Source organism: Onychomys torridus, chromosome 15 (genome assembly GCF_903995425.1).
Source record: "Onychomys torridus chromosome 15, mOncTor1.1, whole genome shotgun sequence".
NCBI classification, from domain to species: Eukaryota; Metazoa; Chordata; class Mammalia; order Rodentia; family Cricetidae; genus Onychomys; species Onychomys torridus.
The window spans coordinates 30,457,136-30,481,939 of record NC_050457.1 but is presented as its reverse complement, the minus strand read 5'-3'; the positions used below and the strand labels follow the sequence as shown (position 1 = coordinate 30,481,939).

Here is a 24,804-nt window from a genome sequence, read left to right as displayed (position 1 = left end):
CATAGTGCTAGAGAACGTGCTTCTTTCTCCCACTAAAACCGGTGCTTGTTTGTTGGTAACTATCCAGGCGACCTTGCTGTGGAAGCAGTGCTGTGAAACCTTGAAACATTAGACCTTTCCTTCTCTTTTAAGGAAAAAGACATAAACATTTTTTTTTTTTCTTCTCCCTGAGAGGAGATTAATTCTGAGTTATGGCCGCCAGTGCTCAAGCTCGGCTTTACATTTGGGAATATTTGTGATTCAGCAAAATTATGTCGAGGCCCATAGCATTTTGCCTTTTCCCCTTAATCCTCTTATTAAGTGATGAACGAGATAATCGTGCAGCCAAGTGATTTGCGTAAATAGCAAAGAATGGTAATTTGGCTCCTGGTGCCAAGGTTGTAATCGGCATACCTCTTTACCACACATTAAAGGAGCTCTGTTGTATGCGATAGCGCCTTTAAGATTTGCCTGTTAGTTAGAAGGAAGCAAGGAAGAGCAGTTTGCAACCATATTTTTGACCCCTCATGAACAGGGATTTCTCTCTTCCATTTTCACATTATTTAAAATTTCTCTTCTTTGGTTAAGGGCAGAATGACTCCATTAGATGAAGTACTCAAGGCTTGATAGCTTTCCTTACATCATTGTCCCACAGCGAGGACAATTTTTGTAAACTTAGAATGTGCTGGTTGTGATAAGGCTTTTTTTTCTTTATGTTTTCTGATGGTATCTAGCACAGGGGCTGGTGCAAACAGTTTAATAATGGCAGTAGCTTGTGGACGTGTGTTACAGCTATAGGGCAGAAGGGTGTTCCCTGCCCTGATTACATTTAAAGCAAAAAGACAATTTTGAGAGAGGAATTTGGATGTAGTTATACCATTGGAGGTTCTAAAGAAGCATGCAAAAATTATTTGGTAATTAAACAAAAGTCTCTAGAGTTTGTGATATTATGAATGTATTTTACATTCAGAACCAAACTGGAAGGCAGAATAATGCTTGCAGCTTTTGGGTTTAAAATATACTGAAGATGTTTCTCCAGAATAAAAATAGCCATATTTAGGGAAAGGTAATGTTTGATTAGTTGATTTTTTTCCAAAGATTTTTTTCTTTTAATCTTAATGTGTGCATTTGTCGGTGTGTGTATGGTTTTGTCATGTGTGTGCTGGTGCTGGCACAGGGAGAAGAGGGTGTTGAATCTTTTGGTAGTGGAATTACAGACTATTGTGATCTACCTGACATTAATGTTGGGAACCAAACTTGGGTCCTCTGGAAGAGCAGCAAGTGCTCTTAACTGCCAAGCCATTTCTCCAGTCCAGATTAGCTGATTCTTGATGTTTGTTTTGCATGTGTGTATATTTAATCATCCTATTTTATTATTATCATTGTTATTTTTGAGACAGGCTCTCACTATGTAGCTTTGATTGGTGTGGAACTTCATATGTAGACCAGGCTGGCTTTGAGCTCATGGAGATCAGCCTCCTTTTTCCTCCCCAGTGCTGGGTGTGTGCTACCACATCAGGCTTAATGTAGTATTTCTGTTGGTAATTTTACATTTTTTATCTTTGTGTTTGCAGTGTTGGGACTGAACCTAGAGCTGTGCACATGTTTTTGCACTAAGCTGTCTCTACATCTTCATTTTTGTCTTTTGTTTTCTTTTCCTGTGGTGTTGGGGAACACAAGGACTTGCACATGTTATTCAAGCACTTTGCCTCTGTGCTGTAGACCCACAGCCTTGGACTGTGTGCGTATGATGGGTATCATCAGCTAATTCCAGGGTGCTTTACAGAATGGGTCATCACATACATCTCTTGCAGGTGTGCTTCGACTTTTTTTTTTTTTTTTTTTTTTTTTTCCAAGACAGGGTTTCTCTGTGTAGCTTTGGAGCCTGTCCTGGAACTCGCTCCGTAGACCAGCCTGGCCTCGAACTCACAGAGATCCACCTGCCTCTGCCTCCCGAGTGCTGGGATTACAGGCATGTGCCACCACCTCCGGGCTGTGCTTCGACTTTCTAAACATGAGACTGACTACCAACAAGCCTACAGTCATAAGCTTTGTACAGGATAGGTTCAATTAGTGTTCTGCATGCTTGCCCCTCAAAGTCTGGGAATTTGGTAAAAATATACACTTCTAGCTCAGTTGAAAAGTTACTGAAACAGAATTTACATACTGAAGTATTTTTAAAACATGTTTTTTATTAGCATATATTCTACATGATGATAGATTTCATTATGGCATTTTCATACATGTGCATTGATCATATTCACCCCATTTCTCTCTTGTGCCCCTTTCATAAATACCCTTCCTGTTCCAACCATCCCTTTTCTGTTTTCATGTCTGTCTCTCTCTGTCTCTTTCCTATGATATTAATTAGGATTGTTTATAGGAATGTTGGTGAAGATTTATTTACACTTTCATGGATCTCTTACCAGTGGTTACACCAATCCCCTGCGGGGGGGGGGGGGCATCAATCATTTATTGCCTATAAATCCTCAAGGAGGGAGCTCATGAGCCCCTCCCCATTCCATAGCAGGGTGTTGATAGGCTCACTCTTGTGATCTGTGGTGTGTGTGTCTGTGTGTCTGTGTGTCTGTGTGTCTGTGTGTCTGTGTCTGTGTCTGTGTGTGTGTGTGTGTGTGTGAGAGAGAGAGAGAGAGAGAGAGAGAGAGAGAGAGAGAGAGAGAGAGAGAGAGAGAGAGAGATATGCAAGCCTGTGCTTGCTCATGGAGGTTACAGGAGAATGTGTGTTCTTTCCTTGAATGGAAACAATTGTTTCCATTTAAGCTAGGCTGGCTGAATGGCCAAGCAAGCACTCTCAAGATTATCTCATTTCGCTTCCTACCCCATGTTGTGCTTGGATGTGGAGGCTACAGGAGAATGCTTATTGTTTCCTTGAATGGAAAAAATTGTTTCCATTTAAGCTAGGTTGGCTGAATGGCTAAGCATGCTCATGATAAACCTGATTTCGCTTTCTACCCCATGTTGTGGTTATAGGCATGTGCACCCATGCTCAGCTTTTTACCTAGGTGCTGGGCATTTGAACTCAGGTCCTCATGCTTGTAGAGCAGTCTTACCTACTGAGTCATCACTGTCCCGCAAATCTAGTAAGTAGTTTTGTGCTGGTAGTCACAACTGCTGTGAGTTCAAGAATACAGTAGTTAGCATTCCACCCACCCTCACCCCTGCTTCTTCTGACTCTTCTTGCCCCTTTTTTCGTGATGTTCTCTGAACCTTGGAATCAGCAACATAGATGTCATATTTGTGACTGGGTATTCAACAATAATTTAGTCTCAGTACTTTGACCGATTATGAGTCTCTGTAGTCACTGCTGATCATTGCAAAAAGCTTCTCTGACCAAAGCAGATAGATAGCAACACAAACCCATAGGCACAAACAGTTATTTAGAAGGCAGTTTTGATAAATATATCCTGTCCATTTTGGAAAACAGCAGAGGTAGCTTCCCTTCTAGAACCTCTATCCTCTCCAGCCATGGGTGTTTGACTGGGTTTACAGTACCAGATGTGAATTCCCTCCTGTGGAGTGGGCATCACATTAAATCAGACTTCAGTTGGTTAGCCCCGAAACAGACTTAAACCATTGTTGTAGCACTGGGCGTGTCTTGTCTCTGCTGTTAGTATTGTTGAGCACAGGGCTCACAGCTGCATAAGACTGTTGATGACAGTTTTTCCCTAGCAGCCAGCATAGCTCTTTCTAGGATTATGAGAGCTAGTTAGCAGACAGGGAGCTTCCAGTCCGATTCTAGCTTGAGTTCTCTCTACCTTGTGAGTGAGGTATGTAACTTAAAAAAATTTTTTTTTTTTTAGCAACATGGCCCTACATTCCCCTTCTAGGGAGTGACCAATAGTAGTGGCATTTTGCCTGTATTGTTTTGGGAGTCTTGGGCCTCCCTGACCGTTGTCTCATAGGGATGTATTCTATTCCTAGCAATCAGGTTTTTGTTTAATAACTTAGGAAGAATCTACATTTTAATAAGAGATCCAGATTATAGGAATGTTCAGTAAAGTTTGAGATGTACTTTGATCAATGAAAGTTGGAGAGAGACAGAGAGAGAGAGAGTAAAAGCTCATCACCATTTATTTAATTTGAAGTGTTTTGCTCATTATTAATTCTGGTTCATTTGGTCAAAGAAATGGGTTCAGATATGGTAATGTTATAAGATCATATGTATCTGTATTTATAACTCCATTTCTGATTCATCCTATTGCTTTTCCTGATCCTATTTCCTGGTCATTGTCAGGGTTTGTGGTATCAAAACTGTCCCCAAACACTTGTGAATGACAGGTAGGAATTCACCAGTGAACATTATTTTAAAAGGAAATTTGTATTATTGTTTTGTCTGTATATATGTCTGTGCCCCATGTGTGTGCCTGATGGGAAGGCCTGAAGAGGATATTGGATCTCCTGGAACTGGAGTTACAGATAATTGTGAGCCACTGTTTGGGTCCTGGGAATCAGACTCAGGTCCTCTGCAAAGAGCAGCCATTACTTACTCTTAACTGATGAGCCATCTCTCCAGTTCAACAATGAACATTTCTATTGGTGAAATTATTTGGGCCACTCCACGTAGTTAAAAGGAGGTTTATTTTGTGGGGTAGCTTACAAGTGAAGGGATAGGTTACAGAGTCTGGGAAAGGTGTGGCGCAGTTCGTGGTCGCTTTCCTTGTGTCCCGCCTGTCCAGAAAAGACAGTACTTGTACGGTCAGCAGTTGAGGCAAGGGCAGTTCTTTGCCCAATAGGCCATTTTGTGCCAAGAAGACAAACTTCCAAATGGAAATGTCTTAGAAGCCCAATGTTCTCTCGGGATCAGATTGGTGCTGCCAGGAGCAATTGTGTCTCACATCAACAGAATTCTAAGTTATTTAAATGCCATATTCTCTAGGTCTATGAAGTGTTTGAACATTACCTGTCCGTCTGACCTAAGTATCTGTAAATCTGGATAACCTAACTAATATAATTATAGAGATGACAAGCATAAGTGACTATAAATCTATAAGTCTTATCTACCTAAATAACCTAAGGACTAAGGCTTCATGTAAACAAGGTAAACAGTCTGTAAGCAAATGTACGGTAAAGGACGATGACTTCAAAATTGTGACAATACACAAGATATTTATAACAGAGGGAGGAATATATAGTGCAATATGACAGTAATCTTAAATATATATCAGTGTACAGAATATCTTAAACGGAAGTAGAACATACACATACAGTATGACAGATATAAATTTACATTTGTATCAGTACACAAATATTTCAAATAAGAGTAAAAATATGTGTACATTATAACAAATATAGTTCCGTTAAGAGCACCTACTGCTCTTCCAGAGGTCCTGAGTTCAATTCCCAGCAACCACATGATGGCGCACAACCATCTGTAATGAGATCTGGTGCCCTCTTCTGTATACATAATAAATAAATAAACCTTAAAAAAACAGTTTATATTTGTATCAACATATAAGAATTCATAACAGTGCAAATTATAGTGCAAATTATCTAAGGCTACTATTTTACTAAATTTGTTTACTAGTATATACAATAATCTACCATAATATCTTATACCTACCCATTCCATTTCTTCTTTTCCTTTTTTTTTTTTTTTGAGACTTTTTTTTTTCTTAAGGAGAATACTGAGTTTAATAGTTTCTTCCACCCCTAACCCTATAAACATCATCCATAACCCTGAGAAATAGGTTTTTCAGTGTCCTATCTCAGCCCCGCCTTGTAGGCATGACCATTACCGAAGCCTCAATGGGGGTTGGAACTTCCATGTCACAGCTTATTTATTTCATTTTTTTAAATTAAATTTTTATACAATAGATTTTATGTTTTTCCTCTTCCTCCAACTCCTCCCATATCCTCTCCACCTCTTTATCTACCCAACTTTGTGTTCTCTCTCTCTCTTACACATACACACACACATACGTACTCATTTGAGAAACACCCCTCAAACAAACAAAAACCACACACAAAAAAATAAAAAGAAATAGGCAAAATACTAGTAAGACAAAAAAATGCCCAAACAAAGCAAAATGAATGGAAAAGTTCATAAAAATACTATTGTGTTTGTTTTGTGTTTGGCAAGCTCTGGAGTGTTTTTGATATACTCATCGGTACGCCATTAGAGAAGGAGATTTTCCCTTTGACAGCAAGTGTAATTGCAGATAGCATCTTGGTTATGGATGGGACCCCGTGTCTGTCCCGTCCCGTGTCCCCCCCTGCCATTGCTAGGACCTGGTCTGGCTTGAAGCTGTGCATTTCTTATTTATGCTACCACAGTCTCTGTGAGTTCCTATGTGCATAAATTCTGATATCTGGAGGACACTCCTTTGAGTCATTCATCACCTCTGGCTCTTCCAAGCTTTCTGTTGCCTCCTCTCCATAGATTCCCAGGCTTTAAGGGGAGGGATTTGATGAAGACATCCTATTAGAACTGAGTGCTCCAAAGTCTCACTTGCTGAACATTGTCCAGTTGTGGGTCTCTGTTAATTATTGTCTATTGCAAGAAGCAGCTTCTCTGGCAGGGAAAGGTAGCAGTCTGGTCCCTGGGACTCTGATGGGTAGGGCCTATGGGCTAGAGACCTGATCTGCTGGTCCGGATATGGGGGCTTACCTGTTCCCAGTCGGTGTAGTGTAGGCTTATGATTCTGGTGATCTGGTTCGGTGGTTGGGCGGCGCCTTCTTTTGTGTTCTTAGGTCCCGTTTTGCTCATTTGTCAACTCCTCAGCTGATCTTGTTTCCTCAGACTGCAGACTGTAGGATTCTGAATCCTCTCCTGGATGGATCTCAGCTGAGCAGGTTGTTTAGTAGGGTAATCTCACCAACACCCCCAAGTTGTTGGGTTTCGCAGGATTGGCAGCTGGGCCCTGGGTTGGCCTCCTGCAAAGTGTTCAGATCCATTCTAGTCACCCATCCCATGGAGATGGCTCCTTCCCCGTGTGCTGGGATTAAAGGCGTCCCTGTTTCAAGCTCTTAATCTCCTTGTTTTCACTGACTCCCCAGCGGGTAAAAGCTCAGTTTCTGGTCTTTATTACGACATTTTTTAAAATAGTAGGTGTGGAACCTAGTAATTCTGTATGTTCCTAGTAGTGCTTTCCTGTTTCCTGCAGAGACTATTAATTTTTGGCCTTCTCACTTTTTAAAGTCATTCTTGCTGAGTTACCTACAGATGAGGTCTATTACACTAGGAACTTATTTTCTATTAGTTCTGGAGGTTGGCAGTTCTCATTTCAAGGTGCAGATACATTTAATTTTCTATAAATTCCTGTCTTAGGTTCTGTTGCTGTGAAGAGACACCATGAGGACAGCAGCTCTTCCAAAGGAAACATTTCACTGGGGCTGGCTTACATTCAGAGGTTTAGTCATTATTGTCATGGTGGGAAGCACGGCAGCAGGCAGGCAGACATGGTGCTGGAGAAGGTGCTGAGAGTTCTACATCTAGATCAGCAGCAGCAGGAAGAGAGAGTAAGCCTGGCTTGAAATCTCAAAGCCCGCCCTCAGTAACATATTTCCACACCTACTTCAACATGGCCACACCTCCTAATGTGCCAATCCCAGTGGGCCCATGGGGGACATTTTCATTCACATCACCACAGTCCCTGTCCTTGCCTCATGCTCTGTCATACTAAACTATGATTCTTTGAAAGTAATTGGGTTAAAATAAATTTGGATCTCGTTATGCCAGGGATATACCCATTACCTGTCTGACATAGTCACAGCGTGTACTCATCTAGGGACCTCTTACTCAGCTTTCAGGACTATGCTGTTTCCTTCCTCTGTGAGGGAAAGTCTCTGCCAAGTCTGCTATCCTGTAAACTTGCGAGTTCTTCCTCCATAACGCTTACCACATCTTTACAGTATATTTTGGCTTGTCTTTTTCCCATTGTAGAATTGAATGCAAAGATTCCCTAGCTATATTTCTTTCAGAGTGGTGCATGGCCAATAGAGGCTGTTTCATTGTGACTGAATATGTGGGACTATCAGGGGTTGATATCAGGAATATTATGTTCTATGAAGGTTAGATTGAGGAGGACTGAAAAAGGAGAGGTTTGGCTGCTTTATGTGGCTTTACATAACTATATGTAGAGATCAGGATTTATTCAAAAATTGATTGATTACTTTTTGTTGTTGTTTGTGTTTTGAGATTGTGTTTTATTGTGTAGCCCTTGGTAGTCTGGAACTTGCTACATAGACCATGATGGCCTCAAACTGGAAGTGATCTTTTGTGTCTTCTGAGTTCTGGGATTTCAAGTGTGACACACCATATTTGGGCAAAGATTTCATTCATTTAACACAGGTTAGTATGTATAGACCATTATAGTACAGCCTCTTGATTTGAATTTAATGGCCAGAGAGCAGGGACTTAAATTTGCTCAAAGTGTATCCTAGAAACTAGAACAGTACCTGGCCAAGAATAATGAAAAATAGCTGTTAAGTAAATGAAATCTTTGGCCAGATATGGTGTGTCACACTTGGAAGATTAAGGCTGTCAGACATTAGAAAATCTGAGTTGAGGGGTTGGTATGGTTCACTTCAGTTGTCAACTTGACACAAACTGGGTCACCTGGGAAGAGGGGCCTTCAGTTGAGGAATTGCCTTCATCATACTGCTCCATCAGCGTGTCTGTGGGGAATCCTCTTGCCTAGTAATTGATGTAGGCAGGCCCAACTCAGTGTAGGCAGTGCTGTCCCTGTGCAGGTGGGCATCCTGCTTGCTTTATGCTGTGATGAGCTATGATGGCAGGTATAAATGAAGAATACACATTTCCTAACTTTATGTAGTTCATGGTTTGTTGATAAGATACAGTTAAGAGAACAACTTACTATTTGGGAATTAGTTCTCTGAACCATGTTGGTCCTGGGAATTGAATGCAGGTCACATCAGGCTTGGTGGTAGACCCTCTGCATCGTCCTGCTGGCCTTGCTTCTAGTTTGAGATAGGGTCTCATTACATAGCTCAGGCTGGCCTTGAACTCAGGGTGCTGGCGTAGGTGGATAGTGATGAGGGCCATCTGCTGGTTGTAGACTTTTTATTGAATCCTTATATGGCAGAAAGAATAAAGTAGCTCTCTTAGATAGGCTCGTTTGGACTCTAAGAGCATGAGGGATCCATGCTGATGATCTAATACCTACCCAACTTCTCACCTCCAAATACCAAGATATAAGGCATTAGATTTCAGCGCACATGTTCTCTCTCTCTCTCTCTCTCTGTCTCTGTCCATTTTGTGTGTTTCACATTTGCATTTTATCTTTAAAATGATTTTGATAAGAGGCTGAAGTAGGGGACTCCCAATTTCCTAAGGCTATCTAGGAAATGGTATTTAATCAGCATTTGGAAACCTGAGGTATTGTGTATATGGGCTCTCCAATATCACTTTACTTTTATTTTATTTATGAAACAATAAAAAGCAATTTCCTTTAGAAATATATCGATTTAAGTAATTGGAATTATGGGAGTTCTAAGTAATGGTGTAGTCAGACACTAGGTGAGTAGATGAGGTGAAAGTGGTTTTCAAACCCTACAACTTTTTCCTCTGTCCGTGTTACTGTCCATTTTTGTAATACGTAAATGTGTACTCAGGTGTGCTAACTTTTCATTGCAGGCGTCCATGGATCTCAATAGTGCCAGCTCTGTAGTTCTTCAGGTCTTAACGCAGGCCACCAGTCAGGACACGGCTGTTTTAAAGCCAGCCGAGGAGCAGCTGAAGCAGTGGGAGACACAGCCAGGGTTCTACTCAGTGTTGCTGGTGAGTAGTTCTGGGAAGAGTCTATTTATTAAGTGAGACATCACTGTTTTACTAGCTAGCTCTTTAAGTATGGAGATTTACTGGTAGTTTAGTCAAACTGTTCCAAAGATTTGACGGCCTTTGTCACTATCATCATAGTAATGTAGGGCTCATGAGGGTGCTTCACAATTATTTGTTGATGGAGCAACATTTTAGATAGTTTATTGTTCTTATTGTAATTTAACTGTGTGTGTGTGTGTGTGTGTGTGTGTGTGTGTGTGTGTGTGTGCGTGCGCGTGCGCATGAGTGTTGAGACAGGGTCTCACTGTGTGGCCCTGGTTCACCTGGAACTTGTTATGTAGACCACACTGGCCATCAGTACAGGGATATCTGCTTGTCTCTGCCTCCTGGGTGCTAGAATAAAGACATGTGCCCTCATGACTGGCAAAACATTGTACGTTTTTCCATCTAGAAGTTTAAATTTTTTTTAGACAGGATCTGTTATATTTCTCTTTTGCTTTTTTGTTTTTGAGGCAGTGTCTTATGTAGCCAAATCTGGTCTTGAACTCCTTATCCTCTTATATCCTCTTACCTCCTGATTGAATGTATGAATTATTAGTAACTGCTGAAGTTTATTTTTCCTGTGCTTCTATTTTTGCATTTTGCTTTAAGTTATTTATACATTAATTGCCATATTGCTACATTTTCAAAAATACTTTTATTTGTGTATATGTGTTTGTGTATAGAGACTCTGTGGGAAGGGATTGAGACAGTTTCTTGTTTATAGCAGGTACTGACTTCAAACTCAGTGATCCTCCTGTCTTAGCCCCAATGTTGGTGTTACAGGCATATGCCACCATACCTAGCTTATGTATAGAGACATTTGTATAAAACACTGTATGCATGTCTTCTGCTCCTATGGTGAGTCACTCTAGAGCAGTGGTTCTCAAACTTCCTAATGCTGTGACCCTTTAATACACTTCCTCATGTTGTGGTGACACCAGATGATACAATTATTTTCATTTCTACTTCATAACTTTAATTTTGCTACTGTTGTGAATCATAATTAAATATTTGTGTATTTTTTACTGGTCTTAGGCAACCCCTGTGAAAGGCCTGAAACTTGTTATGTAGTCTAGGTTAGCTTGGAATTCACAGAAATCTACCTGTTTTCACCTCCTAAGTGCTACAACTAAAGACAAGTACCACAGTGCCTGGCCTGGACCAAAATTTTCTGTTTTGTTTGTTTTACATGTACAAGTGTTTTGCCTGCACGTGTGTATGTGCACCATGTGTATGTCTGGTGCCCACAGAGACCAGAAGGGGGCGTTTTATCCTCCTGGAATTATTGACATTTGTGAGCCACCTGATAAGGAGGTTAGGAACTAAATCCAGGCCCTCTGCTAGATTAACAAGCATTTATAACCATTTCTCAGTTTTGGTGCCTGTTCTGGATCTCTGTAGACCAGGCTGCCCTTGAACTCACAGAGATCCACCTGCCTCTGCCTCCTGAGTGCTGGGATTAAAGGCATGAGCCACTGCCACCTGACTGCCTGCAAAGGTTTTCTAGTAGTAAGATCTGAGCTTGCTTTACACAGCAGGGCTGCATTAGGGAATGGCTGGTTCACGTGCATGGTCACCAGGTGTCTGCGATGGTCTATACTTGGCTGTGCTGGGGGGAGGTCTTTTGCTCCACTCCTTGTCATTCCTTTAAAAAGGCCTTTAGTAGAGACAGAAGGGGCTGGTAGGTTTGGACCCAGGCCCTCCCGAGGTTATCCTGTGTTCTCTCTCTCTCTCTCTCTCTCTCTCTCTCTTTCTCTCTCTCTAGTTCTATCTACAAATTCCTCATTTCTCCCTGCTCAGGAGTACTCTGGGGGAATAAGAGGGAGCTGGTCTCCCTCAACTGAGCCATCTCTCCAATCCCTGGACTAACATTTTTAAAGCTTATGGGACAATAGAAATTTCCCCATTGGTTACTAAACTCATGTTGCATGGTTTAACTTGCATGGTTGTTTTCATAGTTTGCCACCATTGTGCAAAACAGTAACAGTGTGGATTGTTGGTTGAATTAACATAAATTGTTCATATCACATTTCACTTTATATCACTTAAAAGTGCCATCATCTCGGGCGTGGTGGCACACACTTTTAATCCCAGCACTCAGAATAGAAGCATTTGGATCTCAGAGCTTGAAGCCATCCTGGTCTATATAGAGTTCCAGGCCCGGCTATGTAGCGAGACCCTGTCAAACAAACAAAAAGTGCTATTAAACTCATTTGTAAGCATGGTTGGTTTTTGTTTTTTAAATTTTATGAGTGTGTGTGCCTGCATATGCATATGTACCACATGTACACAGTGCCCACAGAGGCCAGAAAACTGCCTCACATCCCCCTGGAACAGGAGTTACAGACAGTTGTGAGCCTCTATTTGGATTCTGGAGACTAAACTCAGGTGCTCTGGAAGAGCAACAAGTGTTCTTAACTGAACTATTTTTCTAGTTCCATAAGCATGATTGCTTTGGTAAATAGTCTTGTGACTGTGGAATAGGTTATTTTTTTCTTATATTACTTTTCCTATTGCTGTGATAAAATACACCAACAACAGCAGTTTATGGAAGGAAAAGTTGATTGAGGTTCGATCACAGTTCAATAATAAATACAGTCCATCGTGGCTGGGAAGGCATTGTAGCAGGAGCTTGAGGCAGCTGGACACACTGAATTCATGGTCGGGAAGCAGAAAGCAGTGAATGGTTAAGCTGAGCTACCTTTTCTCCTGTTCCTGCAGCCCAGGACATTTACCAGCGATGGTGGCCCTACTTTTCGAGTAGGTCTTCTCATCTCGGTTAACTGAATCAAAATAATACATTTCAGGCATGGCCCTCAACCTTCCTAGTCAAGATGATCACTCACATATATGCCTGGAGTCTGTGTCCTCAGTGATTTGGGATCCCGTCAAGATTAACACCATTACAACTTCAGACATGTTAACAGACAGGACTTTGACTCCTTAGGGTCTTTGAATCTGTGCTGTGGAGGCATCACTCACTCACTAATTCATTCATTCATTTATTCATTCATTCATTTTTGAGACAAGATCTGTGTCCTTGGCTAGACTGGCATGCACTGGTTTTGGGTTTGCTGCCATTGCCTTGCTGCTGCCTTTTCAATGCTGGGATTATATGTGTGTGGCACATGCCTGGGTCCTTTTCTTTTTAAATTAGAATGCATTTATGTTAGTGTTCTCTCTCTCTCTCTCTCTCTCTCTCTCTCTCTCTAGGAAATTTTCTAGCATACTTGAAAGAATAATATGAATCTTCACATATTAATTTTTGATTAAACTTAGTGAAATGCTATTGAATAGGAATGCTATCTTCTTGGAGGGGGCTGGCCAGGTCTCACCATGTATCTCAAGCTGACCTGAAATGTGAGACGCACCTGCCTTAGCATCCGATTGCTCAGCTTTCAGTTAACACCTGGCTCAGTAGGCCTGCTTTCTTAGTCTAGTTTGTAGAAGTATATATCTTAAGAAAACACACATATAATATATGTAGTAATAAAATTTAAACAAAACCAATACAACATCTGGGGTTGAGGTTGTAGATCAATTGCTAGAGTGCAAGCTTAGCATGCATGAAGCGCTGGGTTTGATCTCAACATCTCATAAGCTGGGCATGGTGGTGCATACCTGTGATCCAAGCATCTGGAAGTAGAGGCACGAAATTGAAGCTCACTGTTGGCTATATAGTAAGTTTGAGGCCAGCCCGAGATACATGAGGTCTTTTCTCAGAAAACAAACACACAGGGCCACTTGCTTCACCAGCATGAGGACCTGAGCTTGATCTCAGAACTCAGTGTAAAAATGCAGGTGTGGTGGAGCTGGAGACAGGATGGTCCCAGAACTCACTGTCATGCCTGTCTGGCCCAATGAGAAGCCCTGTCTCAAAGGAGGTGGGTGGCATTTCTGAGATGACACCTGAGGTTGTCCTCTGGCTTCCATATGAAACCATACACACAATGAACATACACACGTGCATGAGTACATGCCCACATTGAAAAAAAACAAAGCAGTTAGACAAATCCATGCGTTATTTTGGTATGTCAGTTATATTTTTAAATGATTACTTGTTCACTCTAATACTGTTTTTTTATTTGCAGAATATTTTTACAAACCACGCCCTTGATATAAATGTAAGATGGCTTGCTGTGCTGTATTTTAAACATGGAATTGATCGTTACTGGAGACGTGTAGCACCTCAGTAAGTTCCCTTAGTCCCAATTGTAATCCTTTCCAAATTCAAGAATGAGACTGTACCTGTGTATACAAAATGTGTCAAGTGTTTAATTGGGCCAACAGAGAAGTTAGCGTGATCTTTGTGTAAGGATGACATGGAAATTCATGAAGCATTTGATACATAAAAGAAAAAAAGTCCAAAAAGTGTGTTAATTCCTGAAGAAATGTTTGTGTAGTTCAATAACTATATTATTGTTTTTCTACATGGTTTGTATCTGCCCATCCCACATGCATGTGCATGTGTGTATCTGTGTGCGCATGTATATATTTATATATTTGCCTGGCTGCCTGCCTTGGCTTTTAGCTTCTGAGGATCTGAGGATCAAGCTGAGTGGCGAATCATATTAAAGAAGTAAAATGTTTTGATTTTGTAAAGGAAATCCTATATTATGTCCTCATTTGCTGAATCTCCATGTCTGTTTTGCATTTTCTCTAGGAAGAATGGATGAATAGCACATTTGCAATTTCGTTAGACTAGGTTTTAACTGTGATGTTGGAGTAAAGTGAGCAGATTCATCTTAAGAATTAATTAACACATCATATAGTTTAGAGGCTTGGCAGTTCAGATATGTCTTTGGAATTTTGTTAGGAAATGAATTTGGTGAATAAATAGCATAAGGTGTGCTGTCCAGTAGATGGCACTAAAGCTCTGTAGGTTTTCATTTTTTATAAGTAATTTAAATTGTTTTAGTCTGAGTATTTAAAAGTGCCTGTAAAACCTACCCTTGAATGGTATAGAAGAACTAGAGTATTTTTAGACTGTACTTTCATGTGAAGCTACCTTTTTTATTTCAGGAGCAATTGAGGATTTAGTGAGAAATGAAGCAATTAATGATGAGAAATTGTGTGCATGTTTGTTTGCTTTTTGGGACAGGACTTTGCTCTCTATCTATGGTTAGATATGTAGCCTGCATGGACCAGGCTGGCCTGGAACTTACAGGTAAACTCTTGTGTGAGCCTCTTGAGTTCTTGGATTAGAGGCATGTGCCGCCATGTCTGGCTGAATTTTACTTTAAGCCAGTTTAAATTCAGATAGCTGAGCCGGGTGGTGGTGGTGCAATCCTTTAATCCCAGCACTCGGGAGGCAGAGGCAGGCGGATCTTTGTGAGTTCGAGGTCAGCCTGGTCTACCGAGCAAGATCCAGGAAAGGCACAAAGCTACACAGAGAAACCCTGTCTCGAAAAACCAAAAAAAAAAAAAAATCAGATAGCTAAGGAAGGAATTATAGTATTAAATAGTTAAATTGTCCTTTAGTTTATTGAGATGAAAGTGGGCAGGAAGATGAATGTCTTTACAAAGGAAACAAGGATGGCAGATTTGAGGCACTTAATGTTTCTATTTTTACAGTTGATTTGTTGTAGTTCTTATGCTGACCATTTTCATAGGATGAAAATCAACTAACTTAAGCTTATATATTATTTTCATGTATCAGTCAATTTAACTGGGTCATAATTAGATGCTGTTAGTTTCAACTTGAGATATAGTCTGAATTAATATAATAAAATTTTAATTGGATTTTTTAAAAGATTTGACATAAGGATTGAGTATGGTGCACAATGCATGTGTGAAGTAGGAAGAGTACCACATTCTTCCCATTGTACACAGTGCATATGTGAAGTGGGTACAGGACCACATTCTTCCCATTGTACACAGTGCATATGTGAAGTAGGGACAGTACCACATTCTTCCCATTGTACACAGTGCATATGTGAGGTGGGTGCAGTACCACATTCTTCCCATTGTACACAGTGTATATGTGAAGTAGGGACAGTACCACATTCTTCCCATTGTACACAGTGCATGTGTGAAGTGGGTACAGTACCACATTCTTCCCATTGTACACAGTGCATATGTGAGGTGGGTGCAGTACCACATTCTTCCCATTGTACACAGTGTATATGTGAAGTAGGGACAGTACCACATTCTTCCCATTGTACACAGTGCATGTGTGAAGTGGATACAGTACCACATTCTTCCCATTGTACACCGTGCATGTGTGAAGTAGATACAGTACCACATTCTTCCCATTGTACACAGTGCATGTGTGAAGTAGATACAGTACCACATTCTTCCCATTGTACACAGTGCATGTGTAAAGTAGGGACAGTACCACATTCTTCCCATTGTACACAGTGCATATGTAAAGTAGATACAGTACCACATTCTTCCCATTGTACACAGTGCATGTGTGAAGTAGATACAGTACCACATTCTTCCCATTGTACACAGTGCATATGTAAAGTAGATACAGTACCACATTCTTCCCATTGTAGTACGCTGATATCTTGTTTATACATCAAGCACTTCCCCCCTTTTCTAGTTTAAAAATTTTTCAAATTTAAATTCACATTTTTATTATTTATTAAAGACTCTCAAACTCCTCCTCTAAGGTCTAGGATTGTAGATGTGTGCCACCATGGCTCTGTCATGCACTTTGTGTATAGATCTGCTCTGGGATTCCCCTGTTTGGTGCCACCAGCCTTTTTGTCTTTTAATTACTACTTTTTTTTTTTTTTTTTTTAAGTAAGATTTGATGTATTTTCTATTTTTTGGATCTGATTTAATGTTCTCTTACTAGCTTGTTGAGATGGAAGCTTAGATAAATCAATACTCAGTTTCTAAAAAATATTTAGAACTTTCTTAATCTAAATATCTAAAATCCAAGATGATCTCAGCAACTTTGGATTGCTGCTATGATACAGCAAGAAGGAAATTCTGACCTCATGTTACAAATTTCAGTAAGTATGTAAGTACACTAAAAAGACTATGTAAAGTTACCTTTAGGCTATGTGTATTAGGTAGACATGATACATAAATGTTTTTCATGTTAGACTTGGGTTCCATCTCCAAAATATCTTAGGAATATGCATATATCCAAAACTCTGAGAAAAATCATCTGAAACACTTGTCCTAAAGCATTTGGACGTGACACTCAACCTGTGTGGACATTTAGAGCACTATGACTTTTCTTGTAACCATTACTTCAGTTTCACAACCTTGACACACACACACACACACACACACACACACACACTTTGTTTTTTTAAGAAAGGATTTCTCTGTGTAGCTTTGGCTGTCCTGGATCTCACTCTGTAGCCCAGGCTGGCCTTGAACTCACAGAGATCCTCTGCCTCCTGAGTGCTGGGATTAAAGACATTGTGACATCACCGCCCTGTTATTTTTTGTTTTTTTTTGTTTTGTTTTTCATTTTCATTCATTCATTCATTCATTATTGATTGATTGATTGGTGGGCGGTGAACTCAGAACTGACCTTGTGTTTTTCTACTATACCCTCTCCCCTTGTTAGCATTTTAAACAGCATGGTGGCTCATGCTTGTAATCCCAACACTGTGGCTGAGGCAGGAGGATTGTTAGGCATTTGAGGCCAGCCTGTTCTACAGAGTGAGACCTTGTCTCAAAACAAACAAAAGCCAAGTGTTACATGTTCTCTGAATTCTGTCTGTCTATAAGAAAGTGTATTTGGCATACTACAAGGAACACAGCAGGCATGGCAGTAACAGCACTGGTAACTGGGGTTGCTTTTCAGACTGAGGGCGTGGAGATTTTTATTGTTTTTTTCCAATGTTTTCTTATTTTGTCAAAAATACTGTAAGATGGACTATTATGACTTACTAGCATTTGAAAACTGTATTTTGCAGTTGGAGATTCTATTGTTTTGTAGATATCAATTATCTAAGATTTGTGAATTGTATTTTTGACTTCTTTTTCTATTGACCTGTATGACTTTTTCTAGTTTTCTGATAGATTTGCCAATCTCCACTACATACTTGCCTAAACTTTTCCTGCAGACTGCTTTCTCTGAATTAGGCTGTTATAGATTCCTGAGAATTTAAGGTTGTTCTAGCATGAAAACTTCCCCTTTTACTGTTAGTGATGAAGTGGGACTTAAACTCAATTGTCTGATATTGATAGAGCCACAGCAGCTACTTTGTGGTTAGTGATTGCATGTTGTATCTGTGGTTGGTATTTGTATATATTATGTCCTTTTCATTGTTACTTTGTTTCATTTAGTTATTTTTTTTGTAAGTAGCAAATAGCTGGTTTTTTTTCTTCTTTTTTTTTTTTTAAAATATAACCAAACTTCTTTTTTTTATATCTATTTTATTTTTATTTACTTATTTATTATGTACCCAGAAGAAGGTGCCAGATCTCATTACAGATGGTTGTAAGCCACCATGTGGGTGCTGGGAATTGAACTCAGGACCTTTGGAAGAGCAGTCGGTGCTCTTAACCACTGAGCCATCTCTCCAGCTCCCTGTTTTTTTCTTTTAAGACTGTGTCTGTGTCTGTATCCTATCTGAATGTACACTTGGGAGGTTGACATAGGATTTAAGTTGAAGGCCTTCTGGACTTCATAGTAAGTCTCAGGTCAGCCTAGCCTATATATCAATACCCTGTGTCAAAACAAACAACACAACAGAGGGAAACAGCAGTATCAGAATAGAGCTTATCAGTGCAGAATGCTTTTTGTCTTAATGTGATTAAATTTACAAAGACTACAGTATTTCCAAATAAAGTTGTACTCAGAGGTACTTGGCCTATAGGATTTGAGTATTTATTTTATTTTTGTGAGAAATAATTTAACTGATAATATATGTTTTGCTTAAAAATTGTTTTATTTAAAATTTATTTACTAATGAGTGTGTGCATGCCTGATCTGTGGGTGTGCATGTTCCATGGCCTGCATGTGGAGATCAAATCAAAGGACAATGTGGAGTTGTTCTCTCCTTCTACCTTCTTGTGGGTTCTGAGGAATCAAACTTGTCAGACTTGAGTGGTGTTTACCCATGGAGGTATCTTGTTGGTCCTAAAATATTTTTAAAGTTGTATATATATATTTGTGGTTAATTTTTCTGGAGTCCTTTGTCTCACAATAAATACACTGTCATAGGCAAGTGGGAAACAGTAAAATGAAAATTAAATTTTAATTTAAAAATAGATTATACAGGGCTGGGTTTGTGTTGCATGCTTGTAATCCCAGCTCTTAGGAGGCAGAGGCAGGCACATCTCTGAGTTCGAGGCCAGCCTGGTTTACAGAGTGCATTCCAGGACAGCCAGGGCAACACAGAGAAACCCTTTCTTAATAAACCACCCAAACAAACAAAATACAAAAGCCAGACACTGTGGTATTACACATCTGTCATAACACTTGAGAGACTGAGGCAGGAGGATTTTGAGTCTGAGGCTCGTTTGGGCCATATAGTAAGACCCAATCTCAAAACCAGATGAGCAAAATTAAAAAATGTCAAAATACCGACCCAATTTAAAATTCAATATGTGTAAAGGCTTCTGTAGTAACTTCCTTATTTAGCTCTGTAGTTTTTCTTTGTATGCAGTAAAATTTTTTAGTGTTGTGTTTATCCTTTGCAAAGATGTAAAATGAAAGACTAAATTGACCGATGTCTGTCTGTCTGTCTGTCTGTCTGTCTGTTTTGAGGCAGGGCCTCACTATGTAGGTCTGGCTGGCCTGGAACTCATTACATAGATCAAGCTAGCCTCAAATTCAGAAATTATCTTGCGTCTGCCTCCACAGTGCTAGGATTAAGGGTGTTCACCAGGATGCCCAGCCAACTTGCTTTTATAGTTGTTTTTTTTTAACATTGATTTATTTTCTTTGAGTATGTGTGTACACTTATGTGCTGCTTTATGAGTGCCGTGGTGCACATGTGGAGACAGAGGACAGTTTGTAATAGTTCTTTCCTTTTACCATGGGAGTCTATTGTTAGGCTTGGCGGCTAGTGCCTTTTCCTGTTGACTGATCCCATCAGCTATTTAAATTGATTTTTAATAGTCTTCTAACAATATTCGATTCTGAATCTCTTTGCCTGCAAATTTAAAAATTTATTTCTATTTTATATGTCTGGGTATTTTGCCTGCCTGCATGTCTGTCTGTGAACCATGTATGTTTTGGTGTCTAGAGACCAGAAGGTATATTAGATTTCATGGAACTGGATACAGATGCCTAGGAGCTGTTGCTTGGGTTCTGGAAATTGAACCTGGTCCTCTGGAGAAGCAGCCAGTGCTTTTAAACAATGAGCCATCTCTCCAGTTCCTACTTGTAAAAATTTATAGAAAGAATTTATGAAAGAAGCCAGAAGTGTTTAGTTATTAATTATTTTTTTTTTTGTAGATAACTGTTTTTCCGTTAGTAAAGGTGAGCATCAACATATCACATTATTACTCTGGATTTATCTTATTTTCTATAGTTACTGTATTGTACATTCTGTTTATTCCCATTTAGATGGCAATCAGAGTCATGTATTTAAAGGTGTTTTATTGTTAAAATTCATAGCAGTTCTTTTCTTGTTCTCTACTGGGTGCCATTCTTCTGAATAATAAATTTACCTTTTTTATAGTGCTCTCTCAGAAGAGGAAAAGTCAACATTGCGTGCAGGGCTCATCACCAACTTTAATGAGCCAATAAACCAGGTCAGTGACAACAAATGAAAAACATGGAACTCCTTTTTTGTTTGTTTGTTTGTTTGGTTTTTCAAGGCAGGGTTTTGTTCTGTAGCTTTAGAGCTTGTCCTAAAACTCACCCTGTAGACTAGGCTGGCCTCTAACTCATGGAGATCTGCCTGCCTCTGCCTCCCGAGTGCTGGGATAAAGGCGTATCCCACCACCACCCGGCTTCTTTTTTTTTTTTTTTTTTTTTTTCTCCTTTGGAGATAGAGTCTCTCTGTATTCCTAACTGTCCTAGAACTCACAGAGATCCAATCGCCTCTGCCTCCTGGAGTTCTGGAAGTAAAGGCATGCACCACCAAACAAATTTTGTTTTGGTATTGAAAGTAAAACCCTAGCTGTGTATGGCGGTGCACACCTAAGATTTCAAGCATTTGGGAGTGAAGGCAGGAGGATAGGAATTCATCTTTAGCTACATGGTAAGTTGGAGACCATCCTGAGCTACATAAGATCATGTCTTATTGCCTCTCCCTTGCCACCAAAAAGTCTGAAAGTCCCTTAGCTCATTGCTTCTGTTAGTGATGCTTATACATGGCTTCTCCACTGGCTTTTAGACTTTGAGAATCAGTTGTAGCTGTTTTGATCATGGTTAGATTTGACAGTTAATGACAAAATTCATGTTACTTTTTAACTTCCTTAGTCGTTAAGACAATATTCTTGGAAATCTTAAAATAATCTCCCTCTCTGTCTAGCTCTTAAAAGGTTTTTTGTTTTGTTTTAGGGAGAACTCATTTGAGACAGGTTCTCATATGGATCCTAGGCTGGCCTCTATTTATAATCATTCTGTTCAGCTTTCCAAGTGCTAAGGTTATAGGCATGTGCCACCACACCTGGTTACTGTAGTCTTACTCTTTATAAATTAATTTTTCCTAAACAGTCTTAGTGTGATATTTTCTTCTAAGAATAAATTAAATTTTGTGTACAGGTTTAAAAATCTTAAGTATTTCTAAAGAAATACTATTTATTATATTTGATGAAAAATTTTGAATATTATATCTAGCAGTATTTCTTTTTTTTTTTGCCAGAGCTGAGGACCGAACCCAGGGCCTTGTGCTTGCTAGGCAAGCACTCTACCACTGAGCTAAATCTCAAACTCACAGTATTTCTAATGTAGTTTTATTGCGACCTGTTAAGTTAGCAGTTCTTAACCTGTGGGTTGCAACCCTTGGGGTTAGAACGACCCTTTCACAGGAGCTGCCTGAGACCATTGGAAAACATAGATACTTACATTATGATTCATAACAGTAGCAAAATTACAGTTATGTAATAGCAACGAAATAATGTTATGGTTGGGAGTCACCACAACATGAGGAACTGTATTGAAGGTTCTCAGCATAAGGAAGGTTGGGAACCGCTGCGTTAAGTGGCATCTGTTTTATGATTTCTTGCAAAGAAGCTGAGGATAAGGGAGAATGGTGCTATCTGCTGGGGTAGGCGATTGAGGATAAATCATGGCATGTTTGTCCTTTTAGTATCTGGTAGCTGATGCTTGTTTCTGTTCTTAAGGCAGTGCTGCTTAAATGTGTGGACAAAGAATGTGCTTATTGCTACAGTTTAAGAACTCAGAGGAGTGTATCTATTGATAGTGAATGTATTCTAAATTAAAACCAGAACTCTAAAAGGATTAATGAATTTAAAAATAATCTGTACTTCGTATAAATAATCATTTTTAGAAATGAGCAATAACTATTCTCAGAACAAGAAAAATTTAGTGAGAAGAGTAACTTTTTTCTCTCTTGCGTGTCTAGTATTGGAATGAGGGCTTAGATTTCTACATATACCTTTTCTTTACTCCATTTTGATATATTATTTTTGTAAAAGTTATACAGACAAAATCTAACTTTCTGGGGATGGGGCACTCACTTATAGTCTTAGCACTTACTGAGGAGGATTGGGAGTTTGAGGCCATTCTGAGTTACATGTTAGGTCCCCTTACCCCACCAAAAAATCTCAAGGAAGATTAAAAAGATAGAAAGACTCATACTGCTGTATAATTAGAAAGGTTTCATAGATCTTGGAGTCTGTGAACTATACTTTGAGGACCACTATCATAAGTAGTTTAGTAAGTTTTAATCCTATTTATTAAACATAGTTAATTCCTAAGGGGTAATTTTTAAAACGTGAGTATATTTTTATCCTTTGCCTTGATTTCATAATTGTTTCTGATGACTACTTTTTTTTTCTCTTTAGATTGCAACTCAGATTGCAGTGCTGATTGCAAAAGTTGCTCGACTGGATTGTCCTAGACAATGGCCTGAACTGATTCCCACTCTTGTAGAGTCTGTTAAAGTCCAAGATGACCTCCGACAGCATAGAGCACTACTTACCTTCTATCATGTTACCAAGACACTGGCGTCTAAAAGACTGGCTGCTGACAGAAAACTCTTTTATGATGTAAGTTATTTAACATCGTTACATTGATCATGAAAATAATGCTCCTTATATAAAGATGACTGTCATTTTACTTGTGTTAATGTTTTTGGAATGATTATGAACTCTTTCTAATCTTAAACTGCAGTGATATGAATGGACAGATCACTTAGGCGTCAGTGAGGATGTTTGGTTGATAGGAAACAGTTCGGAAGCAAAGAAATTGGTTTGAGATTTTGAATGTAGTTCAGATGTGATAGTAAATCTCTCCGGGATGCAGTGGTAAAGGGAACAGCTAGGCAGGTGCAGAGTTGAAATTCAGGACTTAGGGTTGGCATGGTTAGATAGTTGATGACGTAAAGTAGAGAGACAATGGAAGGGTTTCTGTATGAGTTTCTTTTCTCGTCATAGAGGTGAAATGCTCGACAGAAACACCTTAGGGAGCAGTTCTTTTGGCGCCTGCTTTCAGTCCATCATAGCGGGGAAGGCACCAAAGTTGATGTTGGCAGGCATATGGGCTGCAGACTCTTCAAAGAGCTCAGGCTGGTTCCCACCCTACTAATCTGCTAGTCTGGCCACAGTCCCAGATGTTCCAGAGCTTTACAAAATAGTACCACCAGCTATAGAATCAAGTATTCATCTTTTAATTAATTAATTAATTAATTAATTAATCTTTTTTTTTTTTTTTTTTTTTTTTTGGTTTTTTTTCAAGACAGGGTTTCTCTAGCTTTGGAGGCTGTCGTGGAACTCACTTTGTAGACCAGTCTGGCCTCGAACTCACAGAGATCCACCTGCCTCTGCCTCCCAAGTGCTGGGATTACAGGCGTGCGCCACCACCGCCCGGCTCATCTTTTAATTTTTATTTTTTAATTTTTGTTTTAGACATGGTCTTTTGTAGTACAGACTGGCCTCAAACTTGCTGTGTAGTTGAGGAAGATGGAATTCCTGCTTTTCATGCCTCCATCTCCCAAGTGCTGAGGTTGGGATATGCATTACCACACCAGCCAATTTAAACTAGCCACATAGTTGAGCCCATGGGGCACATTCCATTCAAATTGTATCAGGGCTCTTAATCCTCTACCAACTGTTACTTTCTCTACTGTTCTTGGCATGGTTTTGGATATGGATGTTTTTGACCTTTCAGAATAGGAATTTTGTACTGTTGGTGGTGACATTTTGACTGTACTGTGTGATGCTGCTGAATTTGAAGGTGTGTGTTTGGTGTTCTTGCTTACCTTTGGTAGTTAAGAAAACACATAATTGGAAAGTTTCTGATAGGGCTCAGAGAACTGGGGTATGTCTAGGAAGTTGCTGGCGTTGGGCCATTCTTTCTCCTTCTCTTAGTGTGCTGGGTTGCTTAGGCTTTCCCGTGAGTGGGCTTTTCCCTGGAACATGGAGGGTCTCTTCCACTTCTTTATTTAGCATGTGCGTCTTCTGACAGCCGCTCTTCCTCATGCTTCCGCTCTTGGATAGAGGCATATGTACATGCACCCATGCTTTCTTTCCTCTTCCTCCTTTTGATTTTTTAAAAATGCTTTTATTTTATAATTAAATTTTACATAGCAGCCATCGATTCCCTTGTCCTCCCTCCTCTCACCTCCCAGCCTTCCCCCCAACCCACCCCCTGTTCCCACCTCCTCCAAGGATATTTTTGCACAGCTATACCCCAGAACACCTGATATATTCTAAAAGTTGTAAAGTTGAGATCCTTTAGTCGTTCCTAAAGGAGAAACCTAGCTGTCCATGGGAAGGAATAATTGAAGAGCTGGCAGCTTGTGGAAGATAGGCAGTTTAATGGAGGGAGTCCAGAGAAGAGAGCCTTTGTAACGCCTCTCTTCTTCCACAAAAAGCTAGCTAACTTTTTGTACCTGAAGACTCCTATTTTGTCCTTGGTGCACAGTGGATAGTTTAGGGAAATGGGGAGAAGAGAGGCAGGTAGTTCT

General features: G+C 39.8%; 1 protein-coding gene across 2 annotated transcripts in view; it reads left to right on the top strand.

The window, feature by feature from the left end:
- The window catches only part of Ipo11 (importin 11), a 184,346-nt gene that overhangs the window by 487 nt on the left and 159,055 nt on the right, over positions 1 to 24,804 (top strand). For both annotated transcript variants that reach the window (XM_036207023.1, XM_036207022.1), the window contains exons 2-5: positions 9,596 to 9,739; positions 13,873 to 13,973; positions 20,386 to 20,458; positions 22,682 to 22,885. In XM_036207023.1, coding sequence (XP_036062916.1) covers positions 9,602 to 9,739; positions 13,873 to 13,973; positions 20,386 to 20,458; positions 22,682 to 22,885 — 516 coding nt within the window. In that variant the 5' untranslated portion in view covers positions 9,596 to 9,601. The remainder of the gene's footprint in view (positions 1 to 9,595; positions 9,740 to 13,872; positions 13,974 to 20,385; positions 20,459 to 22,681; positions 22,886 to 24,804) is intronic.